General features: G+C 46.7%; 1 protein-coding gene across 5 annotated transcripts in view; it reads left to right on the top strand.

Annotated features, from left to right (window-relative positions):
* Nucleotides 1-12,121, top strand: part of NAXD (NAD(P)HX dehydratase) — a 78,380-nt gene that overhangs the window by 37,077 nt on the left and 29,182 nt on the right. For all 5 annotated transcript variants that reach the window (XM_029604704.1, XM_029604702.1, XM_029604703.1 and 2 more), the window contains one exon: nt 9,208-9,296. In XM_029604704.1, the coding sequence (XP_029460564.1) occupies nt 9,208-9,296 (89 nt within the window). The remainder of the gene's footprint in view (nt 1-9,207; nt 9,297-12,121) is intronic.

Raw genomic sequence — 12,121 nt, 5'->3', positions numbered from 1 at the left:
CCAGAGGAAGATCCTGTCAGACAAATCTGATTGACTTTTTTGACTGGGTAACCAAGGAATTGGATAGAGGAAGAGCGCTCGATATCATATACTTGGATTTCAGCAAAGCTTTTGATACGGTTCCGCACAGGAGACTGGTGAATAAAACGAGAAGCTTGGGAGTGAGTGCCGAGGTGGTGACCTGGATTGCAAATTGGTTGACGGACAGAAGACAATGTGTGATGGTAAATGGAACCTTCTCTGAAGAGAGAGCGGTTTTAAGTGGTGTACCGCAAGGATCGGTGTTGGGACCGGTCCTGTTCAATATCTTTGTGAGCGACATTGCGGACGGGATAGAAGGTAAGGTTTGTCTTTTTGCGGATGACACTAAGATCTGCAACAGAGTGGACACACCGGAAGAAGTGGAGAGAATGAGACGGGATCTAAGGAAACTGGAAGAGTGGTCGAAGATATGGCAGCTGAGATTCAATGCCAAGAAGTGCAAAGTCATGCATATGGGGAGTGGAAATCCAAATGAACTGTATTCGATGGGGGGGGAAAGGCTGATGTGCACGGAGCAGGAGAGGGACCTTGGGGTGATGGTGTCTAATGATCTGAAGTCGGCGAAACAATGCGACAAGGCGATAGCTAAAGCCAGAAGAATGCTGGGCTGCATAGAGAGAGGAATATCGAGTAAGAAAAGGGAAGTGATTATTCCCTTGTACAGGTCCTTGGTGAGGCCTCACCTGGAGTACTGTGTTCAGTTCTGGAGACCGTATCTTCAAAAAGACAAAGACAAGATGGAGGCGGTACAGAGAAGGGCGACCAGGAAGGTGGAGGATCTTCATCGGATGACGTACGAGGAGAGATTGAAGAATCTAAATATGTACACCCTGGAGGAAAGGAGGAGCAGAGGTGATATGATACAGACTTTCAGATACTTGAAAGGTGTTAATGATCAAAAGACAACGACAAACCTTTTCCGAAGGAAAAAAATCAGCAGAACCAGGGGTCACGATTTGAAGCTCCAGGGAGGAAGATTCAGAACCAATGTCAGGAAGTATTTCTTCACGGAGAGGGTGGTGGATGCCTGGAATGCCCTTCCGGAGGATGTGGTGAAGACCAGAACTGTGAAGGACTTCAAAGGGGCGTGGGATAAACACTGTGGATCCATAAAGTCAAGAGGCTGCCAATGAAGAGTGGGTGACTCGCCAGAATGATGGCTACTGCCTGGAGTCAATACCCTTATTAAATAAACATACACAGGCTTGACTCCAACATCGCTCTAAGCTTCAACAGCAAGAGGAAATGTGGAAAAAAGGATTCACACTCACAAAGAGGGGAGTAGCTGGCTTGTTACGGCGGTTACTACCCCAAATCAAATAAGCCTGATACTTCACTTTCAATGCATATACAGCATAGTTCTCTGATTCAACGGCAGGGGAGAAGAAAAACTGATACTTCACACATCCAGCAGAGCTCTCTGCTTCAACGGCAGGGGAGAAGAAAAGAGGGTTCGCACTCACAAAGCGGGGAGTAGCTGGCTTGTTACGGCGGTTACTACCCCAAACCAAATGTGCCTGATACTTCACTTTCGATGCACATCCAGCATGGCTCTCTGCTTCAACGGCATGGGAGAAGAAAAACAACCAATAAGGGCTAATAACATAGTCTGGGTAAAACAAATAAGCATGGGTGCAGCTTGCTTATTGCGGCGGCTACTACCCCAAACTAATCAAGCTAGATATTTCACTTGGATGCAGCTCCATCACTGCTCTCTACATTAAAGGTGGGGGTGGAAGGGAAATAGAACCAAGAGCTAAGAGAAACAGATAAGTATGAGAGAAAATATGTGTGAAGCTTGCTGGGCAGACTAGATGGGCCATTTGGTCTTCTTCTGCCGTCATTTCTATGTTTCTATGTTTCTATATTTTGGAGCCTCACTTGTAGTCGTCATAATTTTATACAATGGGACATCAGGACTGGTGGGAGGAGAGTGACCAGGATAGCCTCTGTAGCCCGAATCTGAACCCATTGGATATCATTTTTAATAATAAAGAAATGCCAAACACCAAACAAAACAATTGATTAGAATGGGAAGCCAGACTGAAGTTTTGGATGAAATCAGGGCAAAGAGTGTAAGTGGGTTTGCTCGCATGCTTGGTCCAGTGGAGCATTTGTTTCCTTTCTAAAGTTGCAGGAAATGAAATAGTTGTGCAGAGGATCATGTGTTCTCCTAGGACAGCAGGATGTTAGGCCTCACACATGGATGACCTTATAGGATAGAACCTGACACAGAAAACTCATGTGTAAAGATTTCTAGAACTTTGCCTGGGTATACTGAGCATGCCCTATACCATGCGTCCACACAGAGGTCCCTCTTCAGTCTCTCTCTCTCTTGTTTTCTGCGGAGCTTTGCATCACGGTGATTTGAGCTTGAAGCTTTTTGCTTAAAACTGCCTTGGAAGAATTTTTTCCACTGATCATGTTCGGGTTTTCGTGTCTCTCGGTGTGGGTCCCTCTCCGGTCCCCCTTAACCTCTTAGCCAGGTTTTTCGGCGAGTCAGTAAGTTTTATTTCGTTCCGTTCCCTGTAGCGGCGGTGTCACGATGTCCACCAGCGTTGGTCACCCATCGTCACCATATCTTGTTTCTCCCCTTCTGTTTGCTTCCACATGGTCTTGGGTTTCTGTCAATGCCCTACGTGTCAAAGGATCGTGTGTATCCTCTGCCTGGGGGCATCACATGATGTCTGGGGTTGCCTCTTGTGCGACCAATTTACCCCAAAGGGATGTCACGCTCATCTCAAGATGGAGAAGCTCTTTGGGGGCAAGAAAGTCTGAGCCATTGATGTCTGAATCAGTGGCATTGATGCCAAAGGACCTTGGAGCTGCACAGATGGACATCAAGCCGTCGGCTCCATCGATGCCGCCGGTGGATAGGGGCACCAGGAACTGGGCCCTGTTGATCTCTTCCAGGTCATGGGACATTGGATTACAGCACGGATGAGGCCCCTTATGACCCCGGGAGGATCACACGGCAGAATCCTCCTCAGAGGACTTTGAGGGTCTCCCCTCAGACCAGTCTCCTCCAGAGGAACAAAAGAGGTCTCCGCCAGAGGACCTGACCTTCGCAGGTTTTGTGAGGGTGATGGCAGAAGCCATCCCGTTTCAATTGATGACAGAGGAGGATGCCAGACACAAGATGCTGGAAATCCTCCACTTTGTGGAGGCTCCTAAAGAGATTGTGGCTGTCCTGGTGCACGAGATCTTAAAGGAATTGCTGTTCAGTATTTGGGAACACCCCCTCAAAGTGCCTCCTGTAAACAGAAGGCAGATGGGGTTTATCTCGTCCAATAGGCTACCGGATTCGAAAAGCATCAGCTAGCACACCAATCAGTGGTTGAATCCGCTCTCAAGAGGGCCAAGAATTCTCAGACCCATGCCTAGGCACTCCCAAGGAAGAATCACAGAGCGATGGATGCTCTTTGGAGAAAGAGGTACTTCAGGGGGCCATCCTCATTATCCTCATCACCTCCTACCAGCTCTACATGAGCTAATACTCGCACAACTTCTGAAAGCAGGTACAGGTGGTGGCCAAGTGGCTGTCTCAACAGCAGCAAGACCCAGTCTTGTCGCTGGTGCGTCAGAGCCTGGAATGCGAAAAACACAAGGTGCATACCACCTATGATGTTTTCAAGACGGCATCAAGAGTCTATGCAGCGGGAATTGGAGCCCCCAGAATGGCAGGGCTGTGGGCCTTAGATCTCTGACCGGAGGTACAGGAAAGATTTGCTGACGTGCCGTGTACAGGAGAGAATCTCTTCAGGGGATAAGGTGAGGGATGCAGTGGCCCAGTTGCAGGATCACCATGAGACATTCCAGCATCTTTCCGCCAGCAATTTGGACCCACCCTCCTCAGCCAGGAGGTCTGCAAGGCAAGGTTAGAAGAGGTTTTTTTGTCATCAGAGGAAGTACTATCCCATGGCACCTCACTCCTGTGTGCAGAGGATGAGCTCTTGAGGCCATCCCAGGCAACAGTGAGCTCCCAAGCCCCAGCCAAATCCCGGAACGGGGTTTTGACTGGATCAAAGGAAGCATAAGCCATACACCTTTACCCGAGACACTGGAACCCCTGGTTGGGGCAAGCTACGATTCTTTGCGAATCGGTAGCCCAGTATAACATCGGACCAGTGGGTTCTGTCCATCGTCCACCAAGGATACCGATTGAATCTATTGGCGTCCTGCCAAATTCTGCTCCGTGCTCATTTTGGGAGCCGATTAGTACATCCAGGAGTACAACTATGGGAGCTCTCAGCCCTCTTAACAGCCAGCGCAGTTGAGCCTGTCATACCAAGGTAAAGAGGGCAGAGATTCTACTCCTGGTACTTCCTGATTCCAAAGAACAGGGTGACTCCGTCCCATCCTAGACCTTTTGGCTTTGAACAAGTTTCTAAAAAAATTAAAAAAAAAAGTTCAAGATGGTTTCCCTGGGCACCCTGATTCCCCTCCTGCAAAAAGGGGACTGGCTATGCTCCCTTGATTTAAAGGATGCATACACTCTCATCAAGATCTTTCCAAGTCATAGGAAGTATCTCAGATTTGTGGTGGGAAAACAGCACTTCCAGTACAGAGTGTTGCCGTTTGGGCTAGTGTTAACCCCACATGTCTTTATAAAGTGCCTGGCCATGGTGGAGGGGGCAACTCTGCAGGCTTGGGAGTGCATGCTTTGCCTTACTTGGATAACTGGCTTGTCGAGCAGCTCTCAAGCAGGGGCAGATCTATCCATGCGCTTGACTATCCAGGTGTTGGAGTCACTAGGGTTCATCATCAACTACCCGAAATCCCATCTCTGCCCATCACCTCAATTGGACTTCATAGTAGCCCTGCTAGACACGGCTCAGGCAAAAGCCTTCCAGACATGCTCCAAGGCGGTCACTTTGGGGTCCATAGCAGAGGTGATTCAACAGAGCCAGCAGATGTGAGCTCTGCTCCCTTGGTACGTTTACACATGCGCATAGCCCAATGGACCCCTGTCCCAGGGGATGGTGGTCAGGGCCATGTATCTGACTGGAATGGAGAATGTGATAGCAGACAGACTGAGTCAAGCCTTAAGACCCCATGAGTGGTTGCTGGACCATGGGATGGTGAATCAAATATTACACTTTTGGAGAAACCCAGACGTGGACTTGTTCACATCCTCCTGCAACAGAAAGCTGACTTAGTTCTGTTCCCTGTAGAAGTCAGATGGTAAACCAGCCTTTGATGCCTTTGTTTGCCATTGGGGCAAGGATCTCTTGTACATGTATCCTCCGATTCCTCTAGTGACGAAGACTCTTCTGAAGCTTTGAGAGGACCGAGGGACTATGATCCTCAAAGCCCCTCACTGGCCGAGACAGGTCTGGTTTCCAGTCCTTTGGGACTTACCTGTCCGAAGTCTGATCAGTCTGTGAACTTCCCCAGATCTCATCACGCAAGGTCAGAGCAGGCTGCGGCATCCCAACCTTTAGGCCCTGTTGCTCACGGCCTGGATGTTGAAAAACTGATTCTTCAGCTGCTTGATCTTTCTGAAGATGTCTCGGGTCCTGCTTACTTCTACTAGAAAGTCCTACAGCCTGAATTGGAAGAGATTTTCCATATGGTATGAGCAGAAGGTTCTAGATCCATTCTCCTGCCCCACTCAAAAACTGCTCGATCACATTCTGCACCTATCGGAAGCTGGCTTAAAAACCAACTCCGTTAGAGTCCATCTAAGTGCAATTGGCGCATACCACCAAGGTGTAGATGGTACGCCCATCTCTGTACAGCCTATAGTTGTACACGTCATGCGGGGCCTGCTTCAATTGAAGCCTACCCTAAGGCCTCCTGGTGTGTTTTGGGACCTCAGCGTGGTGTTAGCTCAGCTGATGAAATCCTTTTGAGCCCCTGTGTACCTGTGATCTGACCTGGAAGGTCATATTTTTGGTGGCGGTCACTTCAGCACGCAGGGTCAGCAAGCTCCAGGCCTTAGTGACTTATCCACCTTATACCACATTTTATCATGACTGGGTGTGTATGCAAGAATACTCTGTTCCTACTTAAGGTGGTGACGAATTTCCATCTTAGCCAGTCAATCATCCTGCCAACATTCTTCTCCAGGCCCCATTCGCACCAAGGCACAGTTTGGATTGCACGAGAGCCTTAGCCTTCTATCTGGAGCAGACAGAAGCCCATAGACAGTTCACCCAACTTTTAATTTATTTTGACAGGAATAGATTGGAAGTTGCCATTGCCAAGCAGAAACTTATCACTTGGCTAGTAGATTGCATCTTGGGGGACATGTCAAAGCTCATTCTATCAGAGCCATGGCAACGTCGGTTGCCCACTTGCGAGCAGTTCCTATGGAGGAGATCTGCAAGGCTGTGACGTGGAGTTCTCTCTACACATTCGCATCTCACTACTGCCTGGATAGTGATGGCCGATACGACAGTAGGTTTGGCTAGTCTGTCCTTTGAAATTTCTTTGAGATGTAGAATCCAACTCCCCCTTCCTAGGGCCCATTGTTTGGGTTCAGGCTGTTACCAACAGCACTATGGTTGTTATGCCCATTGGTCACCTCTTGTTTTGGGGAGCAGCCTGTAGCTAGGGATTCACCCATGTATGAGGACTACCATCCTGTTTGTCCTAGGAGAAAGCAGAGTTGCTTACCTGTAACAGGTGTTCTCCTAGGCCAGCAGGACCGTAGCCCTCACAAAACCCACCTGCCACCCCGCAGAATTGGGTTTCTCCTAATTTTTTTAACTTTTATTTTTTTATCGTAATTGTATGCTACGAGATTGAAGAGGGACCCTGCGTGAACACGTGGTATAGGGCATGCTCGGCATGCCTAGTCAAAGTTTCTAGAACTTTGACTAAAGTTTTCCGTGCCAGGCTCCATCCGATGATGTCACCCATGTGTGAGGACTAACATCCTGCTGACCTCGGAGAACTCCTGTTTAGAGGTAAGGAACTCTGCTTTCTTTCAAAGCTATGAGAAAGGGTGATATGCTGGCTGCATTTTGTTTTTATGGTTTGTATATTCTTTGTCTGAAATTTAAATCTGGTGCCAACATAATTCAGTTTCCCTAACCCAGAACGTCCAGCTTCACCCTCCCATTTTTTAGCCGTATAGTCAGCACTGTACTCACATTCCCTCCTCACAAGGCATAAACCTATAATTCTGGATTTTTTAGCTTGCCTTTCTGCACGATGCTTAAGGCAGCTTACTGTATTAGTTTAACCGACAGCAAGTCTGTTACCATTAAGGCCTGGGTGTGCTATAGTAAGATGAGAATAGATTATAGATTAGTGAATGGAGGGAGGATCCATGGAAATTCAGCCCCTTCCCTTTGTAGGGTCTGGAATGGCCGTCCTCCTGAAAGCCTTTAGAACAGCTCTCTTCCGAGAGTCTTGGGTAATCCTTTCTGTTTTTTGGAGAGTTTGGAGGTAATCAAGGAGCTTAATCTGATTGGAGTTTTTCAGGCCCGATCAGAGGAAGTGGGCTAACCCAGCCTGGGGATCCTGACCGGTGTTGGGAGGGCTGTTCCTTCCAGTCTGCTCACTTAGCTGGTTGGGACACCCTTCTGGGGTGTTAAGATTTTTCATGGTAGGAACCTTGTGAAAGCCTGCACACCACCTGGACTCGGGGAACGGGGAGCCCTGGTTCTGGGGCTGTGCAGGCCCCCAGTGACCTGCTGCAAGGAGGAACTCTGGTGTTAATTTTGTTTGAAAGAGAAAAGGACAAAAAGTTAAGAAATTAGAATGCAATCTGATTTCAAGGTTTTTAAAAGAAACTTGAAAACCTGGTTATTTAACAGAGCCTGTAAGGGAGCAGGCTGAGTCAGGTTACCAATCTTATTCTTTTTATTCTGTTTTATTTTTTAATATTTCTCTGATGTTTTTACAAATAGAATAACTAAAATAAATAAGTATTATTCCTTCATGTTATGTATTTATATTTTAGAATGTAATGATGAATTTATTTTCTTAATCATGTAAACCGTTGTGATGGTTTTACTAAACGATGGTATAGAAAAGCTGTTAAATAAGATCCAGGAGGAAGATTGTTTCTGAATTGGAGCAGGGTAAGTCACCTGCATCCAGGGATCTCTTCCATCAGGGGTGCAGAGGAGAGAGTAAACATTAAAAAAAAATAATAATAATACTGAAGGTCCGCTAACCGTGAATAAAAGAACCCATCCAGGGTCTTCACCCCTGGGGAGAGACGGGGAATTTTACATTTTTTGCCAGCTTGGATGGGGTCTCCTGCCCACCTGGGAGCTCTGGTTATCCAGACCCTGGAGGCTAGAAGTTCTGGGACCCTGGTGTAAGTTATTCCTGCCCAGATAAGAGGAAAAGGGCTGTAAAGCCTGTGGTGCTGGAGTCATGCTCATTGCACCATTATTCATCAGCGTTTGACAGTAAAGATTTCATTTTGGATTCTAACCCAGGGAGTCCGGTGTGGTTATTGGGGCGCACAGTGAAGAAAATTGCCCCCTCGCCCAGAGACGAGCCCAGAGGAGGTCAGTCACCCCAACAGTGGACACTGAAAGTCAACTCCTAAAAAGGCTCCACAGGCTGGGGAAAGAGCCGCTGAGAAGAGTTAGCCAGGGTCCAGTCCCAAGGAGTTTACACGTTCTTTTACGGGCACACCAGGGTGGGGTTACATTAGAATTAAAATGCTATAAGTCCCTGCCCTACAGTCTTAAGTGGGTAGGTGAGATGATACGAGAGAGAGAGAGTTATTTGCCCACATTCACAAGGAGGGTCAGTGTGGTAACTGGGATTGGAACCTTTTTTTTTTTATTTCCATGATTCACACCCCTTGCTCGTAAGTGAAGTCTTTCGGATGCTGTCTTCAGTGGCTTGCACGATTTTGCCATGGTATCCCCCCCGCCCCCATCAGAGCCAACGCTCTATGGTTGCAGCTGTTAAGAGGGTTCCGCAGCCGCACGCAGCCTTCTTTTTGACGGCTGCATGCCTCTGGCACTCCTGGACGTCTAGGTCTTAAGAACGGCTGCCACGGCATTTATCAGCCAGAGCGGAACAGAGATGGATAAGGGTGCGAGGCTAACCGCTTGGCAATGGGTCATACTGAAATTCTTGATGCGTGCAGGGCGTGGCTCACTAGGCAACCAAGAAATCATTTTAAGAAGATGAAATGGACGAGGACTTTTTGCTAACCGAAATTCTAATGCCAGTTCTTTTCCTCAGGGCGCAGACTTATCCCACGTATTTTGTACCAAAGATGCCGCAGCCGCAATAAAGTCGTATAGTCCGGAGCTCATCGTCCATCCAGTTCTGTAAGTTATTTATTTACTTTAAATAAGCAATGAGTTTGTATGTGATGCGGTCTGCTTCATAGCGCATCAGAATTTCTCCTTGTGCAGTCCAGCTACCCCTCTGTAAACTCTTTCAGTACCAGGAACTGAGGCAATAGTAATAGTGAATAATAAAACAAAAAAAAAAAGCTAATATAACTTTAACCCCTGGAAACTCACTTTTCCCCAGACCCTAGTTTTCCCCCTTCCTAAGGGAGGAGGATGTCTGCTGAGGAAAGCAATGTTTTGATGTCTGAGTCAGAATCGTTTCATATAACCACGCTACAAAGAACTTGATTTTAAAAAAACCAAACAAAACACGTAATTGTAGGGATATTTAGTTAGGAATATTTCAGTAATGCTTGGTTTAGGTTTAAATCCTTCATGGGTTTGTGGAGGGAAAGGGTGGGTCTTGGCCTACTCATTTGCTATCTGCAGGGCCGATGCAATAAGCTCTGAAATGAAGTGCAGTTGTTTTTTAAATTTTATTTTACTGCGTGCTTTAGCTCCCCAGTGCAGTAAGCTAATGGTCTGCTACCACATTCAGTATAAAATCCTCACCATATTCACAACCTCCTCTAAGAATTCCTCGATTTGGTTGTGCTCAGGCTTACGGATTTATCAACCTTACCCGCCATCTTCGTTCACTAAACAATTGTCTGCTTGAAATACCCTCCGTAAAACTAGCCAGATTACACTTAACAAGAAAGCGTGCCTTCTCGCTCGCAGGGCCCATACTATGACTCTCTAAGGCTTCAATCCAGCTCCAAAGAATTTAAGAAAAAACTAAAGACCTATTTCTACAGTTTAGTGTTCAATCCATTAGTCCCTGTTTTGAGCCCTTTCCATCGCCTGCTTTGATGCGAGTTCACATATTTTCTACTTTTATTTGTATGAACATAAGAACATAAGAAATTGCCCTGCTGGGTCAGACCAAGGGTGCATCAAGCCCAGCATCTTGTTTCCAACAGAGGCCAAACCAGGCTACAAGAACCTGGCAAGTACCCAAAAACTAAGTCTATTCCCTGTTACTGATGCAATTAATAGCAGTGACTAATCCCTAAGTAAACTTGATTAATAACCATTAATGGACTTCTCCTCCAAGAACTTATCCAAACCTTTTTTGAACCCAGCTACACTAACTGCACTAACCACATCCTCTGGCAACAAATTCCAGAGTTTTATTGTGCGTTGAGTGAAAAAGAATTTTCTCCGAATAGTCTTAAATGTGCTACTTGCTAACTTCATGGAGTGCCCCCTAGTCCTTCTATTATGCGAAAAAGTAAATAACCGAGTCACATCTACTCGTTCAAGACCTCTCATGATCTTAGACCTCTATCATGTCCCCCCTCAGCCGTCTCTTCTCCAAGCTGAACAGCCCTAACCTCTTCAGCCTTTCCTCATAGGGGAGCTGTTCCATCCCCTTTATCATTTTGGTTGCCCTTCTCTGTACCTTCTCCATCGCAACTATATATATTTTGAGATGCGGCGACCTGAACTGTACACAGTATTCAAGGTGCGGTCTCACCATGGAGCTACACAGAGCATTATGACATTTTCTTAATTCCTAATATTGTTTGCTTTTTTGACTGCTGCAGCACACTGAGCTGTCTATTTTGGTGTATTCTCTTTGTTTTATACTGTATTAATTTTGTAATGTTTCACTTTCTTTTTATTATGTATGCTTTACTGGTAACTGCTTTGATATTCGTATACAGACATTTTTTAAATAAATATATCAGGCGTTTAATAAAAGACACTAATCTGAAAATGTGTACGGAAGACAGGCTTGGTGCGCACAAAATATTGATACACTTTAAAACATTTTCTGTACAGAAAACATTTTATTTATTTTTATATTCCGCTTTTTGCACTTCAAAGTGGATTACATTCAGGTACTGTAGGTATTTCCCTATCCCCAGAGGGCTTACAATCTAACAGGCCGATACAGTAAAAATCGCAAGTGAGCTCTCCCGGCGCGCACAGGACACTCTTCCTGTGTGCGCGATACAGTAAATGAATTTATTTTAAGGCCTCCGACTTAATATCGTTTTCGACGCGCTATCACCCCTTACTGAGTAAGGGGTAAAGGTAGCGCATCAAACTATATTAAGTCGGAGGCCTCTGAAAAAGAGACAAATAGTCCGGCAGACCATCCACAAGCTGGAATGCCTGGGGGCCATTGTTCCCGTTCCCCAGTAGGAATGGGGTGTTATTCCATTTATTTCGTGGTGCTGAAGAAGGAAGGCTCCTTCTGTCCAGTTCTGGATCCGAAGAAGGTGAACAAGTTTCTCAAGGTCCCGCATTTTCGGGTGGAGACCCTGCGCTCAGTCATTGTGGCGGTGAGCAGCGGGGAATTCTTGGCTTCCCTGGATCTGACGTCCACATGGACACATGCATCCACCAGGATTCAAAGGCTTCTTTGGTTCATGGCCCTCGGCATGCATTTCCAGTTCTGTGCCCTTCCTTTCGGTCTGGCAACGGCTCCATGCACTTTCACCAAAGTGGTAGCAGCAGCCCTCCGCAGCGACGGGGTTCTGGTTCCACCCGTACCTAAACAACGGGCTCATTCAGGCAAGGTCTGAGGAACTCTGCAAGCAGGCGCAGGACAAAGTCTCGCACTGTCTGCGGTCCTTCGGTTGGGTCGTCAATTAGTCTAAGAGTCACCCTCATCCTTCTCAGCTCCTGGACTTCTTAGGAGCATGGTTCGATACCGACGTGACAGTAGGTTCGGCCAGTCTGTCTTTCGATACCTGTTTGAGGTGTAGAACCCAGCTCTTCAGGCTGTCTTTTTCCCATCTGTTATC

The sequence above is a fragment of the Rhinatrema bivittatum genome, chromosome 5, assembly GCF_901001135.1.
Source record: "Rhinatrema bivittatum chromosome 5, aRhiBiv1.1, whole genome shotgun sequence".
Classification (NCBI taxonomy): Eukaryota; Metazoa; Chordata; class Amphibia; order Gymnophiona; family Rhinatrematidae; genus Rhinatrema; species Rhinatrema bivittatum.
The sequence above is the reverse complement of the archived record's forward strand: the minus strand, read 5'-3'. Positions and strand labels throughout refer to the sequence as shown.